This window comes from Dioscorea cayenensis, chromosome 19 (genome assembly GCF_009730915.1).
Source record: "Dioscorea cayenensis subsp. rotundata cultivar TDr96_F1 chromosome 19, TDr96_F1_v2_PseudoChromosome.rev07_lg8_w22 25.fasta, whole genome shotgun sequence".
In the NCBI taxonomy this organism is placed as follows: domain Eukaryota; kingdom Viridiplantae; phylum Streptophyta; class Magnoliopsida; order Dioscoreales; family Dioscoreaceae; genus Dioscorea; species Dioscorea cayenensis.
Window position 1 is genome coordinate 29128760 of NC_052489.1, and position 27355 is coordinate 29156114.

General features: G+C 37.9%; 5 protein-coding genes across 6 annotated transcripts; 1 reads left to right on the plus strand and 4 right to left on the minus strand.

The window, feature by feature from the left end:
- The first annotated feature begins 2062 nt into the window (after nucleotides 1–2062).
- Nucleotides 2063–3650, plus strand: LOC120283530. The gene has a single exon (XM_039290228.1). It carries the CDS (start codon nucleotides 2484–2486, stop codon nucleotides 3360–3362), a length of 879 nt encoding a protein of 292 aa, XP_039146162.1. The 5' UTR covers nucleotides 2063–2483; the 3' UTR covers nucleotides 3363–3650.
- Nucleotides 3651–5070: 1420 nt separating this feature from the next.
- On the minus strand, nucleotides 5071–6216 carry LOC120250401 (kelch-like protein 8). Its single transcript, XM_039259218.1, has one exon. The coding sequence runs from the start codon at nucleotides 6205–6207 to the stop codon at nucleotides 5098–5100; it is 1110 nt and encodes a 369-aa protein (XP_039115152.1). The 5' UTR covers nucleotides 6208–6216; the 3' UTR covers nucleotides 5071–5097.
- A 1464-nt stretch (nucleotides 6217–7680) lies between these two features.
- LOC120250662 (protein GID8 homolog) lies at nucleotides 7681–10347 on the minus strand. Its single transcript, XM_039259493.1, has 6 exons — nucleotides 10189–10347; nucleotides 9924–10083; nucleotides 9717–9823; nucleotides 8895–9026; nucleotides 8309–8465; nucleotides 7681–7960 (listed from the first exon to the last, which is right to left on the minus strand). The coding sequence occupies exons 1-6, from the start codon at nucleotides 10234–10236 to the stop codon at nucleotides 7839–7841; spliced, it is 726 nt and encodes a 241-aa protein (XP_039115427.1). The 5' UTR covers nucleotides 10237–10347; the 3' UTR covers nucleotides 7681–7838.
- Nucleotides 10348–12615: 2268 nt separating this feature from the next.
- LOC120283640 (pentatricopeptide repeat-containing protein At1g03560, mitochondrial) lies at nucleotides 12616–15370 on the minus strand. Its single transcript, XM_039290348.1, has one exon. It carries the CDS (start codon nucleotides 15342–15344, stop codon nucleotides 13482–13484), a length of 1863 nt encoding a protein of 620 aa, XP_039146282.1. The 5' UTR covers nucleotides 15345–15370; the 3' UTR covers nucleotides 12616–13481.
- Nucleotides 15371–16326: 956 nt separating this feature from the next.
- On the minus strand, nucleotides 16327–27145 carry LOC120249599 (isoleucine--tRNA ligase, cytoplasmic-like). 2 transcript variants are annotated; one of them, XM_039258166.1, is made up of 26 exons: nucleotides 26461–27145; nucleotides 26235–26378; nucleotides 25725–25969; nucleotides 25402–25564; nucleotides 24920–25033; nucleotides 23855–23952; nucleotides 23591–23669; nucleotides 23342–23500; nucleotides 23092–23181; nucleotides 21686–21812; nucleotides 21162–21235; nucleotides 20850–20933; nucleotides 20504–20716; nucleotides 20297–20422; nucleotides 19802–19939; nucleotides 19605–19708; nucleotides 19464–19527; nucleotides 19137–19225; nucleotides 18889–19030; nucleotides 18354–18417; nucleotides 18203–18270; nucleotides 17348–17470; nucleotides 17164–17229; nucleotides 16960–17071; nucleotides 16798–16889; nucleotides 16327–16685 (listed from the first exon to the last, which is right to left on the minus strand). In XM_039258166.1, the coding sequence occupies exons 1-26, from the start codon at nucleotides 27058–27060 to the stop codon at nucleotides 16584–16586; spliced, it is 3480 nt and encodes a 1159-aa protein (XP_039114100.1). In that variant the 5' UTR covers nucleotides 27061–27145; the 3' UTR covers nucleotides 16327–16583. The 2 variants fall into 2 exon arrangements, with proteins under 2 accessions (XP_039114100.1, XP_039114099.1); XM_039258165.1 differs by having other exon boundaries at nucleotides 21162–21321; nucleotides 21679–21812.
- Nucleotides 27146–27355: the final 210 nt, after the last annotated feature.

The window sequence follows — 27355 nt, forward strand, 5'->3', positions numbered from 1 at the left end:
GTGGTTATAAGGCTACAGCATGTCTTATTGATATGATGTTTAACTAAAACCATGAAGTCAAATTGTAATAAGGGATTTGGGCCCATTCTGGTCAGACGGCAAATCAATAATTTAATACATGTTGTCTCATGTAATAGCCACTCATTCCACCATTAACTTTCATAACTAACATTGAAGGCAATCACATGCTGAATCAATTAACTATAAAAAACATCAAGCATTGATAATTGAGCTTACACTCCCCGGGTTCAGATTGGCTCAGTTCGACCTAAAAGCTTATAGCGGTAAGGAATGAGACTCATGTATAATTATTTAGGCCATTATATATATTTTATATTAATTGATAAAATCTATTATTTGTTAAAACTCTCAATGGGTGAATCTTTTCCACATGATGAATAACTGCTTTAAGTTGAATAAATGACAGCAGACAGGTGTGCTTTGGAGATTGAGTGACAAAATTTGGATTGTGAACGTTCAACAACCTCAAGTGCTTTGGTTGTCTGTGATTTACTCAAATTGCACAAGATCTGATTGCCTTAATTCATTGAGACTTAAATCTAAAGCTAAGCATCCAGGACACACATGGAAAGCATTAAGGTCTTTTAGTTAAATGTTCCTTGAAATAATAAAATTGTATATTTTTTAGTTCAAAAATTAAATATAACCAAAATTTATGTATAATTCTAAAATTATATCATAACCGAAAGTTTTTTTTATTTGAGATTCTCGCATATGAATACCTTGAGTCAAGTGAACTGTCCTCTATTATTTACAATGAATGGAAAGTATGAGAAATATTTCAACAGATAAACATACACATACATATATTTGTATATATCTATACACACCATACTCTGCATATCTAGATCTTTAAAAATCCATTTATACATGTAGGTTATACATATTATGTTTTACATCAAATATTTATGTATTTCAACTTTCTATTGCTCGACAAGTAATTTTATAATCTAAAACTTGGTTATGTGTCTCCTTTAAAGAATAGAAATCCATTTAATTAACTGATTAAATTTACTCCATCAATGAAGGGTTAATGTTTTTTTTTCTTCTCAAAAACTAGTTAAATTATGTAATACAATAACACACAATCAACCTGTGTGTGAGAGAGGGAGAGATTTTTACAAGGTTCCATATGTCAAAAGGCCCTTCTCTTCTTTATATTTCTAACTAGAAAGGACACAATAATGCATCCAAATCTTATCTATATGAAAAGAAGAAGAATATCATAAACAACCAAAAGTAGGTGTCTCACTAGCTGTTAAATCGTTAGCTATACCAATTAGTCTCCTTTCACATTTGACAATTATTATAAAGAAATCCTTAAGTTAAAATCTTATGTTTAGCACTAATCAAATAAAATAACAAACAAAAACCACTGTAAAGATAACCTGCAGAATAATAATTATTAAACAAAAAGAAGAAGAACAAGGCGGAGGAACAGATCATAAAAATAACTAATAAAAGATACTCACAATGGCATTGATTCCAACTTTGACTTTGGTTCCAAGGACGAGGCCAGCTCTGCCATGAGAGTCGAGTGCCATGTCAACGCGTAGATCAGCGTCCGGTTCGAGACGTGTCACGCCTGACAAGGCATTTGCTGGATCAACATCACCGACACCACTCCAGAGAAATTGGTCGCCTGCATTAACTATAGTTGGTGAGAATTTCCAATTGATCAAATCAAACAACCAATTAATTATTATCAAGAAAAAGAAGTCGCAAATTATAATTTGAAACATTAATGACACTCAACAAGATAACTAATTTATAGTTTATATTATTAATATCAGAATTAGAAAAGAATGATGTCCTTATTTCTAGCTTCGTGGGCCCTTACGAGTCATGTAAATCAAAGCTGGCTGACTCAGCGAGTCTAACTCTCATATTCAAATTCATATATATAAATGATATATGTATATATAGAAATAGAAATTAGTGTCAGCACGTCCCTAAAGCTGGAAAATTTCAAAACAAACCCTGTGGATTTAATTTCGCTCAACCCCCTCTTGCTAAAGTCCACCAAAATTTTATTTACTAAATTTGCAACCCGGATTCCACGGCCGTTCACCGGCTACTCACTGTCTGTACATAGATTTATAAAAATATTATCATTACCCATCCTATCCCCGCTCAGATTTTAACCGCCCGATAATTTAATCCAATGGTCACGTAATTTCCCCGCTACATTTTTTTCAAAAATTTATTTCCCGAATAACCGGCTAAACTCGGTCATGAAACGTACGGAGAATACCCTTAGCCGGCCACACTCCTCTTATAACTCCTACTACTACTACTACTAACGCCTTGAACACTCTCGCAGAGGATAGTGGAGGGAACTCGAGATCCAGACCGGAGATTTCTAATCGGACGGTGGAGAAGGTTGGGGTTTGAATTCTCACCTCGATCACCGGCGCCTGGATCTGGACCGCCGGAACCCTAGAAATCGATCGGTGGGGGTAATGGGGAAGGCGGCCGGGCGAGATTGGCTGCAGATCTACTCGATCTACGGCACCGACGAGTGGCAGACGGTGGGGTTCCTCGCTGTAAACGCGGCGGCCTTCGCGGCGGCGGCGATTCTCTTGCTTCTCTACTTCTCCCCATTCCTGGCTCTCCTCCACTCCCTCCTGCCCGCGGCTCCGCTTCCCGCCCTCCGCTACGCCGCCGGATTCTCCGGCTCCGTCGTCGCCTTCACCTCCGCAGGACTCCTCTACGCTGCTGCTAACGTCCTCTACTCATCCATCCCCTTGCGGTGGGAGATGGCGCAGCGGATGGTCGCCGCCGTGCCGGACTGGTCCGCAGTCCGCACCGCGCTGGACGTAGGGTGCGGACGGGGGATCCTTCTCAACTCCGTAGCGATGCAACTAAAGAAAGGGGGTAGTAGCGGGAGAGTGGTGGGGTTGGACCGGCGGCGTGAGACGGCCGTGGCAGCACTCCGACGGGCGGGGGCAGAGGGGGTGCAGGAGTACGTGACGTGCAGGGAGGGGGACGCCAGGGGTTTACCATTCGCCGACGGGTACTTCGACGTCGTAGTGTCGGCAGTGCATCTGAGTGGATTGGGAGGGGGAGGGGCGGCGGCGGAGGCTGCGGCGGAGAGGGGAAAAGGGCTCGGAGAAGTGGTTAGGGTTTTGAAGGCAGGAGGAGTGGGGGTAGTGTGGGATCTGGTGTGCGTGCCGGAGTACGCGCAGAGGCTGAGAGAGATGCGAATGGAGGAGATCCGGGTGTCGGAGAGGGTCACCGCTTACATGGTTAGTAGCTACATCGTTTCCTTTCGAAAACCTCTTGCTCCACCTCTGGATCATTACCAGCCGTCCGATTGGAGAACAACCATCATCTGCTAATGCGCTCATCCCGAGGTACATATATATATATATTATAGTATTTTCTTTTTCTATAATTTGTTTTGTTTTTATTTTTTGGCGTTTGAATTGTGAATGTTGTGAGTGGATTAAGATTTGTCAAAAGGAAAAAAAAAACAAGGAATGTTGTGAGTGGTGGCCAGGCCTAAAATAGGACTGTGCTATTTTAGTTTTATTATTATAAAATTATTGTTATTATCTTTAATATCAATTAAAGAAATTAATTGATATAATCTAATGTCTGAGTAGAGAACATTATCTAATTTATTAGAGTTTGTCATGTGTGTGTGTGTGTTGGTTTTTTTTTTAAAGAAAAAATTTTAATGTCATATAATTGTATGTATTGTGTTGCACACTTGCACGAGATATGGTTTACAGGATAAGATGGAAAGAAGGAACAGTCTTGCTCTTTTTGTTAATTTGAGGAATAAGATTTTGTTATATAGTCCTGGGAATTGAACTATTAAAAGGGTGGGTTGAGGAGAAGAAAATAAATGGAGAATTGCAGTAATATTATTGTCAAGTATAAATATTTTTAATTTTTTTTTTAAATAATATATTGAGATATCAAACATATCTCAACACAATAGAATTTCAACTGGAGCCAAACTTTTGAATTTAGTATAAAAAGCTGTGAATTGTTTACATGATAGATGATCAGGCGTGTGTGTACTTTGACTGGCTATTCTGATCACCTTTCAACAGTAACACTGGATGTCCTTTCTAACTAGTTGATGCAAATTATGCAAGTGAGCCTCTTATAATTTGATGGAAGGGAAAGGATTGCAAATTCGACCAGTTTCATTTTATTAAAAATAATTAATTATTTTATGCCAAGATATTTAACCACAATTTGATGATGGTGTAATATATATATATATGTATTAAAATAATAACAGTCATAGTAAAATTATTCATTTGTTGGACTGTGAAGTGATTAATGGAAAGAGATAAAATCAAAAATTGGAAGAATAGGACCACGCGCATAATGTGTGCCCCAACAACACTAATAAACATTAAAGAGCTCCAAAATGATCGTTTGGGAAACAAAGTGCATGTCTCCATCTTTGTCCCTAATGGTGGCACTGGCACCTACCACTTGATTTTTATGAATAATTTGTTTCCTTTTTCTTTCTATATAGCTTCTTGTCTAATTTTCTCAATGTCAATACTTGTTACATAATATCTTTTCCATTTTATTATTTATTCTTAAATTTATGAACAAAATGAGCTCTATATTTTTTAGGAGAAAGCTAAGCATACATCATAATGGTTATTTATCTCTAATACGCAAAATGAAGACTTATATCAAATTTTTAATATGATATGAAATGGTAATTGGAACCACTTGAGGAACACTTATATCAAATAATACAACTCTATGGCTCCACTTATTCATCTTCTTTGTTAATCATTGTCCTTGAACACACACACACTATACTTTAAGAATACAGCATGGTTCCTTGAAGTATGTTTGCCATCTCTACCATTAATACCATTATCTTTAAATGGGAAGCAAACTTATTCTAAATTTCATTCAACACACACACACACATCCATCCATTAACAAAATTATATCTTCATGAATACCCCTAATCAAAACCATGCATCAACAAAAACACAAAACCAAGAACCCATGCAAAGCCACAAATATACATACCTTAAAAAAATCCAAAGAAACCATGCATGCATGCACAATACCACACACTAACAAGCATCACAATTGAACAACACAACAATGACTACAAAGCTCCATAACACACTCCTCTTCTTCCTCCTCCTCCTCCTCCTCCATGACCTCCTCCTCATGATCCAAAACAACCAAAGGCTCCAAACTCCTCCACCCTTCCCTCCCTTCCACTCCCATATCAAAAGTATAAACCATCTTCACACACTCTTCCCCTCTCCTATACCCTCCAAGAAAATACAACCTCATCCCTATTGCCCCCATTGTCACATACACCCTCTCCATCCTCCCTTCCCATGATGATGATGACATCAACAACTCATTCAACCTATCACTCTGTGATCTCTCCACCACACTCCATATTCCCAACTTCCCATCATACTCTTCCACATGACCTTTCCAAGAGTTCAAACAGTCTCCAGAACTAAACAACCTTTCACCAACTGCCACTATCTGGTTTGGCGGCACGTCCAACTGCCACATTCCCGGCATCAACTCCCACTCACACCGTTCCTCATCATAAACGTCCACCGAGCTCCTTTCCACCACAAACGGCATCACAGTCCCATCATCTCCTCTTTCCACAAACCCTCCGATCACATGAAACCTCCCTTTCCACACAACTCCGACACATTTGTATCTCAGCCGGCTCATCCCCGGCAACTCCACCCACCTGTCTCGTCCCGGTTCATAAACCTCCGCTGACGCCGTCCCACGCGCTGTCAACACTGTGCACTGTCCTCCGGCCACGTACACTTTCTCATCACACACTGCACATGCAAAGTTGAACCTCGGGGTGGTCATCGGCGTGCATGTTGACCACTCTCTTGTGTTCACGTCGTACCGGAGAACTTCAACTCGGACGGTGATGTCTCGTTCTTGATCTTTGTTCTCTTTCTTGCAAAGCTTGCCACCAATGATGTAGATGAAGTTGGATATTGATACCATGGCGAAGCCTTTCAGTGTGTGGTTCTCTGGAATTCCCGGGATCGGTCCGGCGCATCGCCATGAGTTGTCGGACGGGTTGTAGAACTCTAGCCTGTTGCAATACTTGTTCTTTGTGCTCCTACACGATGATCGGAGACAGAATGTTGCATATATCCGGTGTTGGCTTCCATGGATTGATGCTAAAGAGCCCATTAATTATAAATGAAGTTAGATATATATAATACTATGTAGTGGTAGTAGTAATAGTAGTGGAAGTGTATGTAGTAGTGGGTGAGGGAGAGGGTTTGGAGGGATTGAAAGGAAAGGGTGGTGAGGTTGATATAGTTGGGAAGGTGACGGAGAAGGCAAGAAGAGATTGAATGTTTGCTGTATAGTGAGCATCGAACTGGGGGCAATGGAACAGTATTGAATGTTTTTTTAAGGAGTTTTTGCTTTGGTTTGAGCTTTGGAATTTAGTGATGAATTTTAGAGGAGTTTGAGCTCTAGCATTGTGAGTATCATGCGAATTGTTATGTGTTTTGTTGTGGTTGGATATATGTCTTGTTTCTTTGACCCATGAAGGTCTTGAGAGGAGAACTATGTTGTGCAGGGATGAATCCTAGGTGGGTATATATAATTTATATATATATATATATGTTTGTAGTCTTTGACTCTTACTTTTTGATGTTGGATTATATAATGTAATTATCTTATATTATTGCTGTTAAGAAAATATTCTAACAAACAAAATTGCATGTTGACTTGATCAAAATCATGGTTCAGAAAATCAATGAGACCCAAATGTTAAAAGGTGATGGGAAGTGAATTAATGTACTAAAGAGCATTGAGATAATGCAGTGAATTTGCAGAATCTCCACAGGAATGATATAAAAATGGAAAAAGTTGAGAGAAAGAAGCCAAGCCAAAACCCCGTGGGTTAGCTGGAATCTTAAAAAGGTCTTCCACTTCTGCTCATCTTTCCCATCACTCCCATGTTTGTCATTCTCATGTGATACATAAATACAGAAGAGAATTCTTCACAGAGAACACAGTGTGCTCTTTTTCAGTACTTTAAATTTAAACACTTTTCAAAGTTCTTAAAAGAAGGCTCATCATTTCCTTCACATTTTCAAGAAGCTCTAGACTCTTGATGTTTTGTCTATGAGGATGAGTTTGATTGGCCTGATAATCCTGTTGAACAAGAGAAGTCAGAAGGAGTGCAAGAGGCTTGTTGGGAGGATGAGAGGAAGCAAAAGGAAGAGGAACACAGATAAGGATAAGGTGAGGTTTCAATATGATCCATTGAGCTATGCTCTTAACTTTGATGACGGCCTTTTCATTTACTTTGATAGGATGAATAGAAGACTAAGGGACCAAGTCTAACAAGCATGTTGCACTCTAGGGTTATCCTTTGTATGATTATGTGATTTGAATCCTTTTTTAACTTCTTCTTCTTCTTATTATTATTATTACATGGCTGCTTGTGCAGTTTATTCTGTCATTTGCTTTGTGATTTTGTTCTTGTGAGGTTAGCTCATGGAACACAGATGGGAATGACAGGATGTCATTTTGGATTGCAAGAATATGGAGGAAAGTAAAAGAGAAAAAAAAAATGCAAATAATCAGCAAATAAACCCCATTTGAAGATGATTTTGGTGAGAACAACGTAAGAGTAACGAGAGATACTGAGGGAATAACATATTGACCATTATAAATGAGAACTTAGGAAATCCAGTCATTAGGAATCTAGCATTCAAGAGAACACAATAATCCAGTTATTCACATAAGTTCACCAAGAATTTCCAGTTTCCTACTGAATTGGCTCACAAAGCAGCGCTTAAGACTCAGATAGCTGGATCTTCAAGTGTGGCCTTAACTAAGTCAGTGATATGTGGATAAACAGCCTTCTCGTCAAGCTGATTTTGAGCCCATATCAGCATCTTCAATAGACTAGGAAGCTTTGGTTCTGGAAATTAATGTAACAGATGTTAATGCCAGAATTAAGCAATAACATAAAATTCCGTTTTGTGATGCTTTGTTCATGACAAAGCATCAAGGGATGATTAGAGAAGATTAGAGTGGGGGATACAGTTAAAGTAGCAACAACAAATAGAATGATGTAGCTTCCAAGAGATGGCTATTTAGGCATAATAAAATCCAGACAAAGAAATGCAGTTGGGAGCTTTGGGACCAAAGATGAGTTCGACTTCAGGAAATAGATCCAAAGATGGTCCAGGAATTTGATTTATGCTACTCAAGAAAGAACATGTCAACCAAATAAGAATAGTAAGAGAACAAATGATCAATCACCAACCTTTTTCATGGCTTTGGCTTGTGAGGATGGCTGCATTTACTTCACTTGCAGTTTTTAAACGCTGAGACAGGTCAAGAAGTTCTCCATATGGACAATTCTTCACATCTTCAAATGCCAGCAGTGCAACTGTCCTCTCCAACTCATCCAAAAAACATTGCTACAGAAAACCAATCCAACCATGATAAGTAGCAACCACTTTGACAATGGAGATTTAGAAAATACTTCTCTAATTCTCTAAATGAGAGGGTGAGGTTTTGAGTCAAGGCTATACCAAAAAACAAAGTGGCTTGTCCTTATTTCTTAAAAAAAACCATGCTAAGTAGTGAAAAGAGTTCATTGTTAAATAGTTACTGCTAAAAGCATCTAACTTACTAACAAGGATTCACAATGGAGCCGGACGATGTTTGTATGTGTTATTAAGATGGTCATACAACTGTGTTTAATACTAAGGTCCAGGAAAACTTAAGCAAAAGGTGTATGCAAAAAATATTTAGTTTGTCTATAGCAGGTTACCCTTTCAAGTTAGTTAGACATAACTACTGGTCAAAGGAAAGAAAAGAGATGAGAGTTATTGGACGGGCATTACATTTTCCTCGCCCCTTGGTGCTAGCTCCTCTTGAGCAAACTCCAGTGCCTCCTCTACCTTTCCAACACGAATCAATTCTATCAACCTCTGTTGTTGAAGATGGAAATATAGCTGAGGATTTGTATCTAGTATCTGCAAACAAATTAAAACAAGAACTGATGATGTAAGATCTCATTTTTGCTCAAAACAAAACAATGCAAACATCATCCATGCACCTCACAATCATTGTGCTCAGACACAGTAAAAGAGTTAGTATACTTCAACTGGTTAAAACACAAATCTTAAATTCTATTTCAAGTACACAAAACATTACATAGAAGACAATACCAAACCAAGCAATTACAAGGTTCTGCAAGACTGATATGCACTGTATCCGCTTGGATAAAAGCAAAAAAAAAAATAAGATTTGTGTGTCATATCTATTGAATCCACTCAAAGAAGCAAATTAAGCAGCCAAAAGGTCATCAAAACATTGGTGTCCTCTTGGCTAGAGATGTTGAAGTTCTAAAACATTAACAAAAATTTAATCCAGGAATGCTTCATAACGCAACAAGACCCAGACAAAGCTCGCTTAAATTTTAATTTTTTTCAGCACTGACGCCATAAAAATGGTAATTAATAACTGCGATCAATCTAAAAATTATGGGTTTATCTACATTCAACAAAAGAAAGAGCAAGAGATTAAATGGATGAAATCATACCTCAGGATTCAAATCATTCACTTTTTCAATGGTAATTAATGACTGCGATCAATATAAAAATTGCGGGTTTATCTACATTCAAAAAAAGAGGGAGCAAGATATCAAATGGATGAAATCGTACCTCAGGATTCAAATCATTCACTTTTTCAATGGCATCCAGAACATCACCAGACTGCACAGCCTTCTTCACCGCCATTCGATCAGTAATGGTCGCCAGATCGATATCAGCTACACATCCATCCATCATCAAAAGGAAAAACGCGAAACACCAATCAAACAAAAAAAGGAAAAACAGAAACACCAAAGATTAAGAGAGCGCAAGAGGTACGTTCAGTGCCAGACTCGATGCGAAACTTATCAGCAGCCTCAACGTAACCCTCAGTGACAAGGAAATTCATGACGAGCTTGTTCATGTCTTGCTTGCGGATCTTCACATCCCGGAGCTTCCGCTCCCACTCCTCCCTCGTTATCACCTTCTTCGACGTTGCCTGCCAGCAAGAAGAGCAAATCGAAGCAAAATCAATCGATCAAACTCATAGAATACTGCTTCATGGATTAGGGCAAGTATAGAGAGAGAGGGAAAGAGAGAGCACCATGGTCTGGATGAGATCGAGAATGCGGAGAGTGGAGAAGTGGGACATCACCGTCGGGAGCCGGACGCCATGGCCGATGATGCGAAGCTGAGATCCGCGTGCGAGATGGTTCCAGATCCTCAGGAAAACTTCTAGCTCTCAAACCCTATCTCATATTTCTTATGTATTATTAGGGTTAAATTTTCAGGAGGTCACCCAACTTTACTTCGTTTTCAATTCGGTCACCCAAGTTCAAAACGCATAAAAACGATCACCCAACTATGATTTCTTTTCACCGGTCAGTCACCCGACCAATTCCAGCCCTCATAAACCTACGTGGCAGCCGGAGCGGCTCTGTCAGCAGGGCTATGCTGACTCAAAATAAACCCTCCACGCCATCATCAAGATCTCTTGTTGATTCCCCTACCCCGGCTTCTCGGGCGATCTCTTAGCGGGTTCTTGGATCCTTCGCCTCAACCTGATAACCTATTATCTTCCTCTTCTCCATGGCCTCGTTTCTCTGTTTTGCATTTTCAATCCAATTCCGAGGAAGTTTCTTGATAAAAAAAATCTCATTTTTGTGAATAATTCATGGAAAATATTACGTCTTTTAGATTAAAAAAATCAAGTCTTTCGTGTTTTTTTGGAGCAATGGAGGCGGAGGAGATAGAGAGGGCGTTGTTGAGAAGCCATGGCTATTCTAGAGATCACTTGCAGCGGTATAGGAGCGGTGTGTGCTCAAGAGCCAGGAGATGACTCGAGGAGAGTTTGAGATTGCGCTCAGCCTTGGGCTTTTTTCTCTGTGGGTGTCTTGGCGTTAAGGTGAAGAAGGAGAAGCTTGTTCGCTCAGTCGCTTTGTGGCGATAGTGTTGATGTATCGGAGGGAGCGAGGAGTTCATGGTGATGCGGCCGATCGAGAGGGCTTGCTCATGCCGACTGGGAGGCGCAAGAGGAGCAGAGGAAGAAGAAGAAGATGTAGAGCCTGAAGAGGTTGGAAGCGAAGAGGAAGAGGTTGGAGAGGAGGAGCTCGAGATCGGTGGCAGTGGCCAAGAGGCTCCATTCTGGTAAAGGGTTGGATGGAGGGATAATGAATGGCGTCGTGTCGGGTGAGACTCTTCGGACCGATCTCGCCTATTACCCCTGCTCTTCGCAAGACATCGCTGCCTCGCTTTCTTCCGAATTAAGGAAGAAGATGAAGAAATAAGCTTGATGATGACGTGGAGGGTTTGAAGCTGATATGTGCATAGCCCTACTGACACATCAGGATTTTGAGTCAGCATAGCCCTGCTGACAGAGCCGCTCCGGCTGCCACGTAGGTTTATGAGGGTTGGAATTGGTCAGGTGACTGACCGGTGAAAAGAAATCATAGTTGGGTGATCGTTTTTATGCGTTTTGAACTTGGGTGAACGAATTGAAAACGAAGTAAAGTTGGGTGACCTCCTGAAAATTTAACCCTGTATTATTACTTACTATAAAGGCCCATTCCCGAAGCCCATCCAGCCCAATTCTCCACGGCTTAATAAATGGAGGTGATTTTTATTTATCCATTTTAATAAATTTGAAAGAAATTGGTTAAAATCAGTTGATAATTAAAAAAAATAATTGATAAAATATAATTTATAAACATTAAAAATTAATTTTTTAAAATTACTTTTATCTAATAAAAGTATAGTCGAACAAAATTACCCAATTAAACAAGATAAGTTTTATATTTTTTAAAAAATATTTAATATTTTTTAAAAATATGATTATGTGGATAAAATATTAATAAATAAAAATTTAAAATATAATTTTATTATAAAAATCATGAATTGTGACATCATTAAGAAATTATGCCTAATCTCGATGATAAGATAAAATTTATGCAATTTAATATATATTTTTGAAAAACAATTGTTAAGATTCTTAACTATATATATGGTCTTGTTAACAAATATAAACCAAGTATAAATTTAAATTTGTTTTTAAAAATATGAGGCCCCAAGAAATCTTAAGCCTTAAGCATATGCCTTAGTCACCTTTCTCTAGGGCCGTCCTGTCCTTGAAGATAAGCAGATAATTTTGATTTCATTCCGGAGAATTGTGGGTTTTTTAGGAAACTAGTGAGTCAAAAATTTTAAAAACTTAATTAAAAAAAAAAAGTTAAAATTTAGCATGAAAATATTTAATTATTTTAGAATAAATGTTAAATAAATGGAAATAAATGAGAAATTTTCAAATGCCTAATCTAAGACTATATCTTGACATTTTCCTTTGATCCTAAATACCATGTTTCAGTTATTGCGACGAGATAAAATTTTATATCAAGATACCGAACGGAGGTTGCTTTAAGATTAACAAACTATAAAAATAATATCAAATAAATGTATAATTTTAAAAAAAAAATGTTAAATAACTTTGAAAGTTATTCGACGACTTCTAGCTAATCTCAAAGCTATGGTTGCCTGCTTTAGTGTTATACAGTAACGTCTACAAAAATGAGGCGAGTTGCATGCTCCACATCATTTGATATCACAAATTAACACTTCATTGGAGATTTGGAGGTAGAGATGATACTGTGATTGCACATGATGGAATGGAACAGTAACAATACAGTATGGAAACTGATTGCTCATTGTCTGCACATCCATCAAGGGATTCAGAATTCCAAAGACTTAATATGAACATCTATTTCTCCAATCTTTGAATCTCTCCAAACAATAGCCAATGTCATCCAGTTATTTCATAGTGCCAATAAGTGGCCAACAACAGTATGAGTTCAGGTTCCAAATTTGCATTTTGGGCAACCAGCAATCAACAGAGGTTAGAATTTAGTTTTGAAGATAAAGAGCAGCCAATGCAACTGACAATTATTCACAAAGCTTCCAAGTTGTTCGAATTTACTATGTTGTGCATCAGCACCATCCTTTGTTCAGGACCCTGGAATGAACAGTTCAGTTTTGTTTTGTAGAAAAATGCTAACCACTACTTTTGCTTTCACATACATTGCTCCTACCATTGGCAACAGATACTCAAAATCAAGCTCCATTTCCATACTCTACATTTTCGATAAAGCTGATAATTCTTCAGAAAAATAAATAAATAAATAAATGTCCTCCATGTCCGGCAAGTTGTTCATGTTGAAACTTTGTTTGCTACACTGTCACTATTTTTCGGTTGTCTCAAAAACAAACCTTGATTTATGTCAAAGAAGTAACCATCTTCTTTTAGATAATGTTTCTTGTTCAGTGTCTCCCCAGTGAGCTATTTGAATGTACCAATAGTCACTGACATTCATAATTGACATAAGGTTCAATAATTTGCATTTTCCGCTGCTAGATTTGCAACAGAGATTGGAATTTAACTCGCCTTTTGAAGCTGCCAAACCTGTCATACCCTATTCCTATCTTACTATGCAAGAGTTTTATAGCCAGGTCGGCATTTCCCGCTTTCCTCAATGCATTAATCATCACTGTCCGAACCTTCCCCGGAACTTCCCTGCCTTTATCAACAATGCCATCAGCCAACTTGCAAGCATGCTCAATCCTACCTGCCTTACAAAGCACATTAAGCATATCCTCATGCGCAGTCTCAGGTATCACTCCCATCGGAGCTAGCTCATCCAATACTCTACAAGCCCGGGCGAACTTCCCTGAAAGACAAAGCCCTGTCGAAAGGGCTCTAAAAGACGCCGGAGTTGGAGTGATGCCTCTATCAATCATCATGTTCCACACCTTCAATGCCTCTTCATTCTTACGCTTTCTGAACAACCCATCAATGAGAATAGTATACGTATAAACTGTTTGATCACATCCTTCCTTCTCCATTCTCTTAAACAAATCCATAGCTTCGTCGACCATTCCCGCCTTCCCATAAGCATCTATAAGCGCATTGTAGCAATGAGAATCAGGCACAATCCCCCTCTCAGTCATTTCATCAAATACCTTCTGTGCGTCCCTTACCATGCCAACCTTACCAAATCCATCAATCAAACTGGAATAAAACACAGCATTCACAGTCAAACCTTTCCTTTTGCAAAGCTCAAAGCAGTCCATGGCCTCCTGCAACCTCCCATTCTTGCAAAAACAATTCACAACAACACCATAGGCGACCTCATCAGGCTCAAGCCCGTCCTCCTTCATCCTATCAAAGACCACCATTGCCTGCTTCTCATTCCCAACCTTGGCGAACGCATCCATGATCGCAGTATAGATAGCCACATTAGGCTTACAGCTTCTTCCCACCATCTTCTCCAACACTGACAAACCTTCGAACGGCTTGCAATCCTTACAGAGTCCAGCAATCACAAGACTATAAGCGTGCATTGGGATCTCCAACCCTTTCTCCTCCGTCTCATTTAATAGCATTGTGCACTTACCGTAGTCCCCGTCGGCGTAATAGCACTGCATGAGAGTCAAAAATGTGATCTTGTCCGGCGCCACACCCGCGGCTCGCATCCCATCGAGCAACTCCGCCGCCACCTTCGTCCTCCCCGCTCGGCAATATCCTTTGAACAACGTGTTGTAAGAGACGACATCCGGAGGGATGCCGGCGTCCGGCATGGAATCGAAGACCCGCTCGGCAGAGGCCAAGAAGTCGGAGTTGACAAGGGCGTCGAGGAGGCAATTGTAGGTGAGAAGAGTAGGCTGGAGGCCGGACTCCTTCATACGGCGGAGAACCCAGAGGAGTTCATCAAGCATGGAGGCACCACCGAGGCTCTTGATCAAGGAGCTGGCGGCGGAGAGGGTAAGGGGGAGGTCACGCTGGCGGAGGTCGGAGATGAGATCGCGGATTGGGGAGGGATCAGGGGAGGACGAAAGCAGATGAATGAGAGAGACGAAGCAGGGTAGAGAAGGGACAAAATGGGGTTGGAGAGAGGCCCAGCGGAAGAAGAGGAGGGCGGAGGAGGGGAGGGGGCGGAGGGAGGGGTGGCGGAGGGCGGCGGAGACGAAGGAAGGGGAAAGGTGGATGAGATGGGAGTGACAGAAGGAGGAGAGGTTGGAAGAGAGGGATTGGGGAGGGGACTGAAGGATGATGGAGAGGATGGAGTGGAGATAGGGCGATGGAGTGGGGTGTTCGCCGCCGGAGGAGAGGCCCGAGAGGTCGATGAAGGGCTCGATCCATTCGCGCGGTGGGGTTTGCGCAGAGACGGAAGAGAAGGGTTGGCGTCGCCGGAGAATGCTGATGGTTCGCAACATCGGGTGAAAACTGGAGAAGTGGTGTGTCTTTGTTTGGGTGGTGGTATGAAAACGTCTTTCTTATATATATATATATTTATATATATACGTTTAATGGGAAAATATATATATATATATTTTTTTTTTTTAATCTGTTGTTGTGATTAACCGAATCATATATAAAAAATAATTAATTATTTTATAAATTTTATAAAAAATTAATTATTTTTCTAAAATTACTTCTAATTATATTTCTATATTTTTCTCTCATATTTAATTTTTTTTTAAAAAAATTGAATATAATGTCAAAAGTAATTTTAGAAAAAAAATATAATAAATATTTTCTTGATGTAAAAACTGACAGATAAAAAAAAACATAAATTTGTCACAGATAAAAAAGAACTGAAAGAGTAATAAAAAAACACTAATCTATTTTATTTGAAGAATTATCCATTATATATATTTTTTTAATTATTTACTAAAGCTCTAGCCGGTGAAAGTCACTTTTTTTCTTTGATCGCCTTTTAATGTGAATATTTTTTGAAATATTAATGCAGTTAATAAGAATGGGTAATAATTTATTTGAAGATTATAATTAATATAATATTCTTCTATTTTCTTCCCCCTCAATCAAATAAAATTTATCTAATAACTCCCACATTTTTCTCCTCATAAAAATTTATCTATCCAAATAATTATTAAACATTGGCCTTATCTTTCCTTTACTTCCACGTTCATTCCTGTTACTGTCCTCTTTTTTTTTTTTAATCAAAACAATATGCGAGCATAACAAAAAAGAGCTTCCTATTCTCAAGTACCATAAGTTTTCTCATTATCCACCCTCAGCCATTATCCTTGAGGATGTATAGGATTCATTTTCAAGAGAACGGGTACCTTCTTGTATAGCAATAATATTACCAATAGCAAATTTATCCTAAGTAAAAAACCACTCAACTTGGACCCGATAACATTGTGAATAACTGTTTGAAATAATTAACGAGAATTTTGAAAATGATAGGCCTATTATCTGCCATCCTCATAGATAAAAATCACTCTTACCGATCAAAACAACATAAGTTTTCCTCTAAGAGTTTGCCAAAGCAGTTTTTTTAAAATAATAATAATAATAATAATAATAATAATAATAATAATAATAATAATAAAGCTTTTGCCTTTAAAAGAAATATGAACAATATGGGCTGTGGCCTGGTCAATAAGATTTGGAGAGACGAAAAAATTGCGGATGTATGCATGATGAATCTATTCTGTTCTGCTCAAGTAGTAATCCCCGACACTTACGAAAAGATGTTTTCCTAACTCAACTTCAACCTCGGGCAGATGCTCGAGGCATCCAACCTTTTTCTGCAAGAGTTATAATTGCAAAATATGTCATCAAATCAAGTTTTCAAATGTAAACTTTCTTTTGATGGAGTAGCATGTAAATCATAATATCACCACCAGAGGAATCACAAACCTTGCCCTTCTCAGCTTGAAACTCCGACTTCAAATTTGACAAGTCTCTGGATAACAGATATGTTTGCAAGGCTTCAGCATACATTTTGTTTCCTGAGACAACCAAACAATGAGAATACATCACAGGGAATACATTAAGATTAATTTGAAATAAAAGAGCAACCTGAAAATAATCTGAGAATAGCTTCTGATTTGAAGATAAGTGCAGGCCTTGCTAAGCTGATGATGAATGAAACACCAGATACACCTCTATATTCCTCCTTATAGAATACCACCTGTGAGCAGTAGAAGAGAAGGTATAATAAGTTGAGACCTCACCATATTAAATTCAGAAAATATTGAGTATAGAAAATGAGAAAGAACTGACAGCTTGGGGAGGACACAAAGTATGATGTAGCAAGGAAGAACCCAGGGATTCTCGGATGTATTGTTCCTGCCAAGCAATTTGACGAAAAGAAGCAGCCATGAGGTAGTGTAATTAGGAAGCTTATAAACAGGGCCACTGAAACAAAAAATAACAAGCAATTAGCATATTTCCATCAAGAACATACTTGTGAACTAACAATATTCTCCAAAATCTGCTTTCCATCATCAAGCGGTTCATAGTAAACTTCCACAATATCAGTTGGTTCTAGGCCAGCTTTCTTGCGCAATTTCTGAATTCTATTAACAACCTACATAATAGAATTTTAAAAATCAAGTCAGCCATCAGAAATCGGTTTTTCAAGCCAGCATAGCCGAGGGGCACCAAACAATATATAGGCATACAATAGAAGGATGTCAAACCAAAGACAAATTTAATTAATTGCATTATGAATACACAGTAAGAATATTTGATCAACAAGATACACAATGGCCCACAATGGCTACTGAAAAGTATGCACTAGTGGAACATAAGTACGAACAGAAAACAAGTAGACATGAAAGCATTTAAGATATTGGGCAATAAGCACCTTATATAAATATCTGTAACCCATACGCCAGGTCAAAATGATGTATCATTACACAAATATTTCTGTGAAAGGGTTGATCATTTTTTTACACTACTTTTTGAAGTACTTGTCAAGATGGCTTCCTAAGAGTGTTTGCTTTTTCTCAAAAGATCCAAGTTGAACTCTTTGGCAAAGAAAGGACTTTTATTTTAATAAAGCTTGAAGAGCCTAAAATAATTCTTAAAGATGCTGCTGGAGGCAACCACTATAATGAAAAATGGTCTTCATTAAAGGAGATTATAAAAAAAAAATTGGCAGTGGAAAACACCCAAAGAAGTATTGGTCAGTGTCTCATAGTAGAGTTGCCACCTTTATCAATTTTTATGTAGCAAACAAATAGTAAAGAAAATGTTGTCCAGAGATCGAACTTATTATAGTACAAGTAAAATGCACAATAAAGACACTCATAGCTACCTCACGAGCAAGTCCTGCCTCAAACAATGATTCATCTGCCCGCAGGTCCAATACCACCAGAACATCGCCTAAACAAAAAGAGGATGTCAATTGATCACCAAAATCATCTTATGGTTTACAGTTTGGCTGAAACATGAGAAAAAGAGCATACCATCACCAGCAGCATCAATCTCCTTATCGGTTACATTGTCTGGACACTTGAACTGTCTTACAACCTAAACACAAAAAACATCATTCAGCCAAATCTTATCATGCGAAAGGTTTATTCTACATCAGACAGTGCAGATCTACTCGAGTGATAACAGTTTCCACAATCCAGCTATTACCTACAGATAATATAGCTTAATAATTGCAAAGCACCATTTATTCCCAAGACCTCGTTCTAGGAAGAAATATAAAAGTTCAGATTATTGAAATTCAGTGCAGTCACTCATACCAAGACCATTGTTATTTATGAAATGACACACATATTCAATTATTTTATACTTATGGCTCATCTATTCTAATTACTTGTGAAACTTTAGTTCCAAAATTAATAAGCATTTTACATTTTTATTGCATATAAATCTGGCTGAAATATTTTTGCACGTGATGTGATAAAAGAATAAAAGCTGTGAATTGCACATATGTCATATAAAAATGCCAATAAGCCATATATATCGAAAAATTTGACATGTAGATGTAACCTTGATATCATTCAGCTTCAAACAGTGCCCAGAAATTGTGACTTCACCAGATTTCTCAAATGCTAGGATGTCAGGCAGTGACATTGCCTTGATCTCCTTGGCAACAGTTCCCATGGATTTTCCCAGTCTCTTACCTAATACACTGCAAAAGCAAACTATGGATTAGATCAAACAGCATCGAATAACTATATTGAGCGAATTATTATGTTGGAACATTGAATAAGTGGAAAAAAGTTCAGGAAATATACCTGAAATCAGGCTCAGCACGTAAAGAAGCATATTTCAAAGGATCATTGCATGGAATGATAGCTTTGACATTCAGTTCCTCCATCACATACTTTATTCAAAAAATTGAAGAAATTATTTAAACAGAATAAAAAATTCAAAATACAAATCACCAACACAAAAAGAAGAGGATGATATAATGAATAAGAATGGAGCAAAAATTTAGATAGTCAATACAGTATACTATCAATCATAAATAAAAGGTGATATGAACTTATGGCAAACAAGATCACACACCATTTTTTATGAAGCTAAATGAGGCTTAGGATGGATTCTTAAATCTTACATACCTCTCGTAATTTGCCTGTGATGTCCTCAAGAAAATCTGCATCAGGATGCACAACAACCATCTCCCTGTGGTTGAGTAAAAGGAAAATTTTGTCAAAAATTGGATAAATAAACCACAAAGCCGGAGAAGTAGCTGAATATACTTTAATGGTGCTTTGAGAGGTTTGTTATGACGCTCTCTGATGGCACGAGCAAGATCGATGACGGTCATCATCCTTGTCACACTTTGTTCAATGCGCTCCTCCCTCTGAAAACATCAGACAAACAATGACGTAAAACGAGCAGATTTCTTCTGACACATGAATATATCACTCAAAAGATTTTGGGAAGAAGATGCAACCTTTCCTTTCGATGAAGGAAAAGAACAGTAATGAATACTTTCTTCAGCACCATCCAAAACTTTGCGCAAGTTTTGATACAGACCCTCAGTGAAGAAAGGCGTAAATGGAGCCATTGCCTTACAAGTAGTTAAAAGCACCTGCAATGCAGAATAAGATATCGAAAGATGCACTATAAGATTCAAAAATTGCTTAACCAAAAGCAAATCAACATAAAATAACAATATTGAATAAAGTGATGATAGGCCAAAAGATAGTTTAAACTAAAATGCATAACTCGGTAGTAGCTGAACCCCACTAACTAAAATTTGCATTGATATTCCTCGTGAAAAACCAAAACAAAAATTCTTCAATTGTGATAAACATTTAAAAATTACAAAGTCCCCAGGAGGAACAGAAGCTTCAAATTAACTGAATAATAACACAATAAATTGATATGACAAAATGCCAAGAACTTAAGGAATTACTACGCATTGGAAATAATACGAAGTACTTGCATGGTATAGTGTTGACAATGAGATTCTGCAGTCATCTTCTCCAGTACGGCCCTTCAGCCTCTTCCGATTAAATCTTACATATATATTTGTCAGATTGTCAATAAATTTCAGAAGATATGGCACAACCTGTATAAATGAAAAAAATCATAGTTAGCACAGCACAGGACTTAGATTATATCACTGCTATTATATGGGTAAACAAACAACCGTATACAAACGGTAAGCATCCATTTCTTGTCGAACAAATTGAACAAGGCTTTCAGTAGCAGAATTGATCCACTGGTCAAGCACATTTGAAGATGTCTGGAGAGTTGCAAGATCAATGGGCACAAATGGTGCAAAACCTTCAACCTCCAGCCTCTTAGCATTTTGAACAAGGAACCTGTAAGCATTATACCACGGAAGGAAGACATCTTTGACCTACATGAATGGATCATAGAAAAAAAAATGAGAGACAGATGTGATCTGAAACAGGAAAAATATGAGCATAAAAGAACACAGATGGAAACAAGCTAAAGCAGGGGGAAAAATTGCTTAAAATGATGTTACTCACAACACTGTACACGCCATCCTTCTTAAACCTCAATGGCTCAGCACGGACAACAGGTGAATTGATAAGGTATAGTCGTAATGCGTCCTGCAAAAATTCAAGTATAACAAGAACACAAAGTGAACTTTAATTTATAATATAACTACAAATGCATATTTACGTATATAGGTGGTACACACATGTACAAGTCTAAATGTGGAGAGAAGAGAACATCTAAGATGACAAATCACATGTAAACTTGTAAATGTCATATAAATGTGCAACATAAAACAGTAGAGACATAGTTTATAAGTATATCATAGATAGACTACTTACAGCTCCATAATCACCAATTACTTCCATGGGCGAAGGGTAGTTCTTTAACCTCTTGCTCATCTTCTTTCCATCCTCTGCCAGAACAAGGCCATTGCAGATGAGATTTCTAAATGCTGGTTTTCCAAATAAAGCAGTAGAAAGTACCATGAGAGTATAAAACCTGCAAAATACAAATCCAAGGCTTCACTATCAAGAGACAAGGTATTTAGTAAAGTTTGCTATTTCCGCAAGAAATCACACAAGAAACAAATCCCAAAATCATAATTGAAAAATCATGACATTATATTGAGATAAAATGAATATGAATCAAAACAACAAAACCGAGGGAAAATAGCACAGTTTACACACAGAAAATGTTAATTACATCCGAAGACCACACAATATTAATTTCAATGGGAAAAACTATCATGTAGTTGGACTGACAATGAAAAAGAAAGGGTATCAAGATGCACCAAAAAACATAAACAGAATCTTTTTTCCACAAATGTAAATAAAAGGATTTGGTGAAGAAACCAACCACCCACGAGTTTGGTCAAGGCCTTCAGCCACAAAATGACCAGGAAAATTCTTTTCAAAGAGTTCAACATTCTCAAATGGATAATGAATATAAGCATATGGCATAGACCCACTCTCAAACCAGCAGTCAAACACCTGCAGAGCAAAAAGAGAAAGTTATTATGCATGTGTGAAAAAGCACCTAGGCTAAATTATTTTCATCAAATGACCATTGACAAAATTACACTATTGCCCTTTTGTCCCTAAATATAAAAACAAAACCAAGACTTCTTTTTTTTTATTGACAATGACAGCCTTTTTTTCTCAAACTAAGATTTTTCTCATCTTCTCCACTTAGCCTGCCATGAGAAACTTCTCAACTTTAATTATTTTGACCAAAATATACTTGAAAACACACTACAACCTTTTATCCCTGTACACAAACATAAAACCACAACTTTTCCCCAATCTAAGGTTTTCTTCATCTTCCCCACTTGGCCAGCAATCCTCTCCTAGGATGCCAAGGTGTTAATATATTTCTTAAGCACTAATTTATATTGGATTTGCATAAAAGAAAATTTTGATTGCATATGTCCTAAATGGCAATTTCATAGTTTAGAAACACCTCCACATGCACACACCCAAACACACATAAGAAGACCAAAGGGGCATGACTTACTCATAGAAACACTTATCAATTAGGCATCCAAATATATAACTCCTATGTAAGCACTTCTAAAAAAAAATGCTTCCAAAATTAAGTCAGGCACTTTTTTTAAGAAGTGAATCCAAATGAGCCCAATAGTTCTATTCAACTTGCAACTCTAGATTTGATAATCAATTGGGCGCTCCCCCAAAACAAGTTAAGAGCGTATATATTTTATTAATCTGCACTTAAACATATAATCAAGCTTCCAACGAGAAAATGGAAGAGGTTCTACTCCATTAATTGAGAAGGCAAGGAAAAACTAACACAAATTTTATGCAAGGACTACATTTCTCATAAGCATAAATTAGGGCGCAAAAGCATTTGTATGAAAGGGTATCATAAATGCAACAAACTAGCCACACCAATATAAAGGATACAAATAATACATCAGCAGCTACACAACTATATATTCAAACCTTGAATTGAGATAATTATCACAATAACCAAGAAATACGCAATTAACTAAACTACCAATCTGGAAGTTAAAGTTTAATGATTACAGTAGCCTCGAAATTTACAACTAGTTTAAACTACATTTTCACAATATGGGGCAGAGTTTGAGTTTCTTTAAGTTATGCTCCAAACTAAAGAGTAGCATATGTTAATGTATGGTGACAATGATGCGTGGCTTACATACTCAAACTCCCAAAAGCACTCCACTGTGAAGAAGAATTAAAAAACTACTAGTTCAAGTTGTTCAATAAAACGAGGTTAAAAATTACTCACATCATCAACACGGCGTAGAACACCATGTTTAGGACCACGGCTAGAAGGAATGGTGATATGATCAATGAAATGGCGATGTAGATCAGTAGCCTATACAATAAGTACAAAACAAAAAATAAAAGCAAAAATTTAACATAATAATTGATGCAGAAAATAGAAAAATTGGAAAGCAAGAAGCTATTATTCAGTCATGATACCACAAACAGCAAACAACCAGATATAACATAATACATAAAAATTTATAACAGACCTTAATGCCCGAACGTCTTTCAAGTTCATCAATTGAATCAATAACGACTTTTTCCTCACCGTCCTCACTAACCCATACTGGTAGAGGAGTCCCCCAAAATCTACTTCGGCTAACAGCCCAATCTCTAGCATTCTCAAGCCAATTATGAAAACGTTTTTCCTGCAAACAAGTAGTTGAGAGAAAAGGAAGACCAAATTCAGAGAAGTGTTGTAAATGAACTTCAATAGAAGAGAGGCAGAAAATTCAGACCTTAACATAGTCAGGCACCCAGTATGTTTGTTTATTGCTCTCTAGCAATTGATCTTTAATCTTCTCAACAGACACAAACCTAGAAAAATTACACAAATGTTAGCAGGTGGGCAGCTGTAGATAAGCAAAATATTAGCTCATACATAAATAAGATAAAATGTATAGACAGCAAAATATTAGCTCATACATAAATAAGATAACCGAAGTGAGGACATCAGATAGACATAATAAAGAGTATATTGAACTCAAGCAACCTCCTCTTACCAGCTAGGAACAGCCCTATAGAGAAGAGGAGTGTCCGATCTCCAGCAAAAAGGATAGGAGTGCACCATGCTTCCAGTGCTCACAAGTCTTCCCTTTGCCTGAAAATTTTCAGGCTGCCTCTATCAGTATTCAAATCATGCTGAGAACCCACAAAGAACACAAACCACACATACAACATCTGTTACATTATGAAGCTACAATTAGCAAGAAAGACCTCGCATTTCTATGTGCACTAGAATTGTTTAATGGCATGAACAAATTCTGAATCAAAGTAAACTGAGAAAAATATAGCTCCTTAATTTTGATCAAATGCTAAGTTCAGGCATAATAGTGGTTATACTTTCATAGATGAAACCCAAAGATAATGGCAATCAATCTAAACAGGCACAATGGCAGTGTGAGAAAAATGTCCGCATGATGTTTTTGCAAGATAGGCACCATGGTGGACAATAATTATAGCTAAATTTTTGTTTTCTGGTGGAAAAGGAGGAATTATCATTTGGATTTCAAAAGGCCAGGATAGAAGATTTCAACATGTCCTCTATCCCATTTTTTAATACAAACCAAGCTCACAATATGCATCTGACAAAAAGCATGCTCAGACATATTTTGACAAATATTCATGCCATAGATCCATCTATGGTCCACAAAGTACTTTGACAGGGACAAGCTCCTCCCCATATTGATGTAAACTTTCAAGGTATGCAACATTGGATTGGCATTGAATTTTTACCTCAAACAAGGATGTCCAAATACAGAAGAGATAGGGTGGAGATGTCTATGAAGTAAAAAATTCTGACAGTTAAAAAGAAAAGAAAAACTACAAGTAACAAAATATAAATGTTATGAAGTTGCATAACCTCAAAGTCACAATGCATGCAAATTGTAAAACATTATCTGAAGGATTGTTCTTTAAAAACTTCAACATATTTTAGCATTACTATAGACCAAGTCACACACACACGAGCACACATGTAATAAGAAAATAGGCCGAGTAATTTATTGTACGCAAAATAGATTACACATTGATTAAATAACAACTGTGTTAACAAGCAGTTTCCTTACCTTTACAGCATTTATAATATCCTTGTCAGCATCCTTCACGTAGCGACCATGAAAATCCGAAATTTTCTCAGTAAAACACCCATCAGCATCAACTGCTACAACAAGGTCCTCATCCTATGGAACAAGTAATGTGGGGGGAAAATCAAATGCAAGATACAAACTCACAACCATAAGTTTTGACAATGGAAGCCAAACTGATTTTCTTCCATGCAGCATTGATATAGTAAACTAGAAACAGAGGCAGAAAATTACTAATGTCTAAGATAGTAAAAGAACATGGCTGGTATTCCACATAAAAAAATCAAGTAATCCTTTTATGTTACTGAGATATGTGTAATATGGCAACACAAACAACTGCACCAACTTCTATTTGTAAAGAACAACGATGTTCTTAGTCTAAAATCAAAATCCAAAAGAACCAAAATTAAGTTACTTTTGTGTAAAAAAAAAATCAAATGTCATTGGCATTTTCAATTTCTAACCTTTTGAATAATACCAGCTTCAACGCAAACTCGGTAATCATCCTCACCAAATGCTGGAGCACAATGAACTATACCAGTTCCACTATCATCCGTGACATAATTGTCCGCGGCCACCCTAAATGCGTTACTGAACTCTGCAAAATAGTCAAATAGTGGCACATATCTGCAAAATTGGATTCAATATTCAGCCATTGAAATTAAAATTCACTTTATGTTACACAATTAATGCAAGATGAGGGACAAGGGAAGTAACGATGGTGTCACTATACAAAATAAAGAGATAGCATTGGATGGAACAGAACTGGAAAAACAAAAATGCTTACTTCTTGCCAACCAGGGAAGCCCCTGTTATCTTTTCCAATAATTCATATGTTTCAGTATCCAAGCCACTCTTGACTTTACCATCAACTGTTCCCTTATTTTCAAATTTACCATTGGCTGCTCCCTTGCTCTTAGAACTTTCTTGTGCAGCAGAATTTCCAGCAGAGGGCTTTGTTTTCCTGCTAGGCAAGGAGGACAACCTAGATTCTGCTACAATGTAAATCACCCCACTAGACTTGTCCTTAACCTGGTAGTTTTCCAGAATTTCAGATGGATCAGAGCAAAAAAGAAATTCCAAGGAACAATAAGAAAGACAAAAATGCAGCCTTTTAAGAGCTGAGAAGCAGTGTGAAACCAAGAAGCCATGAACTTCAACCAAATCAAGTGAAACTAACAAAAGCAGCAACAAGAAACTATATTATAGACATGCTCTGTGGCAAATCTACAACTTTAGATAAGTGTCCACAATGAAAATATGACTCATCGGATAAACTGAAATCTACTCAACAAACCTTGGCGTAGACAAAATTAGCATTAACACACAGAGCAAGATTGCTTGGGAGCGTCCACGGCGTAGTTGTCCACGCTACAAGCGCTGCATTCTGTGGATCATCCTTCAAAGGAAAAGCAACCACAATTGCTGGGTCTGGCACATCCTACAAAATCCAAACAAAGTCCAATAATAATCAACCATAATCCTAATTTCAAAACCCAATGGTTAAGCATAAAACTCCAAACCTTGTAATTCAAACCCGCCTCGAAGTTGGAGAGCGGGGTCTTGCAACCAGTGCTATACGGCATGACCTTAAATCCTCGGTAAACAAGCCCTTTCTTGAAAAGCTGGGCAAAAACCCACCACACCGATTCCATGAATTGGGGATCCATGGTCTTGTAATCGTTCTTGAAATCGATCCAGCGCCCAGTGCGGGTGATGACCTCCTCCCATTCAGCAACATAGCGAGTGACTATGCCACGGCACTCCTCATTGTAGGCGGCAATACCCATTGCAAAGACATCATCCCGAGATCGGATGCCAAGCTTGGTATCAATTTCAAACTCAACAGGAAGGCCATGGCAATCCCATCCGAAGCGGCGGGTGACATGCCAGCCGCACATGGACTGATATCTAGTGACGACATCCTTGATGGTGCCTGCGAGGATGTGGCCGTAGTGAGGCTTCCCCGTGGCGAAGGGAGGGCCATCGTAGAAGATATACTCAGGCTTAGACTCCGTGCGCTTGAGCTGATTCTCAAAGGCCCGGATATCGGACCACAAGAGCAAGATGCGCTCCTCTTGGTTGGGGAACGAGAATTCCTTGCCCTCGCATACCTCTTCCATGGCGGAGAAAGGTGGATCGGAACGCCGGCGCCGCGGCTGAAAGGCGGAGCCCGTAGGTGGAGACAGATGGGAACTGGTAAAAAAACACCAAGGGTTTTTTTAGGGTTTTGATGGCCTGAAAAACGTTCGTAAGGACGAAAAGGGCGAAGCTTGTAATTTACACGCCTTCCTTTATTATTATTATTATTATTATTATTATTATTATTATTGAAAATGCCAAAAACTCTCTAAGATGCATATATTACCAAAAACACCTCGTTAGCTACGATTCATAAAAAAACCTCTTCCTTTTAAA

Bases quoted from the DNA above. Each gene is read 5' to 3' on its own strand.
- LOC120250662 (XM_039259493.1), bottom strand. From the start codon at position 10,236: ATGTCCCACTTCTCCACTCTCCGCATTCTCGATCTCATCCAGACCATG. The intron at 9,824-9,923 runs GTACCTCTTGCG...ATGGATGTGTAG, and splicing joins CATCGAGTCTGGCACTGAAC to CTGATATCGATCTGGCGACC. The intron at 8,466-8,894 runs GTAATGCCCGTC...GGTTTTCTGTAG, and splicing joins CACCAAGGGGCGAGGAAAAT to CAATGTTTTTTGGATGAGTT.
- LOC120250401 (XM_039259218.1), bottom strand. From the start codon at position 6,207: ATGGGCTCTTTAGCATCAATCCATGGAAGCCAACACCGGATATATGCA.
- LOC120249599 (XM_039258165.1), bottom strand. From the start codon at position 27,060: ATGGAAGAGGTATGCGAGGGCAAGGAATTCTCGTTCCCCAACCAAGAG. The intron at 23,182-23,341 runs GTCTGTTATAAA...CTTATTGTATAG, and splicing joins AAAGACGTTCGGGCATTAAG to GCTACTGATCTACATCGCCA. The intron at 16,890-16,959 runs GTTGCTCTTTTA...TGGTTGTCTCAG, and splicing joins TATTCTCAGATTATTTTCAG to GAAACAAAATGTATGCTGAA.
- LOC120283530 (XM_039290228.1), top strand. From the start codon at position 2,484: ATGGGGAAGGCGGCCGGGCGAGATTGGCTGCAGATCTACTCGATCTAC.
- LOC120283640 (XM_039290348.1), bottom strand. From the start codon at position 15,344: ATGTTGCGAACCATCAGCATTCTCCGGCGACGCCAACCCTTCTCTTCC.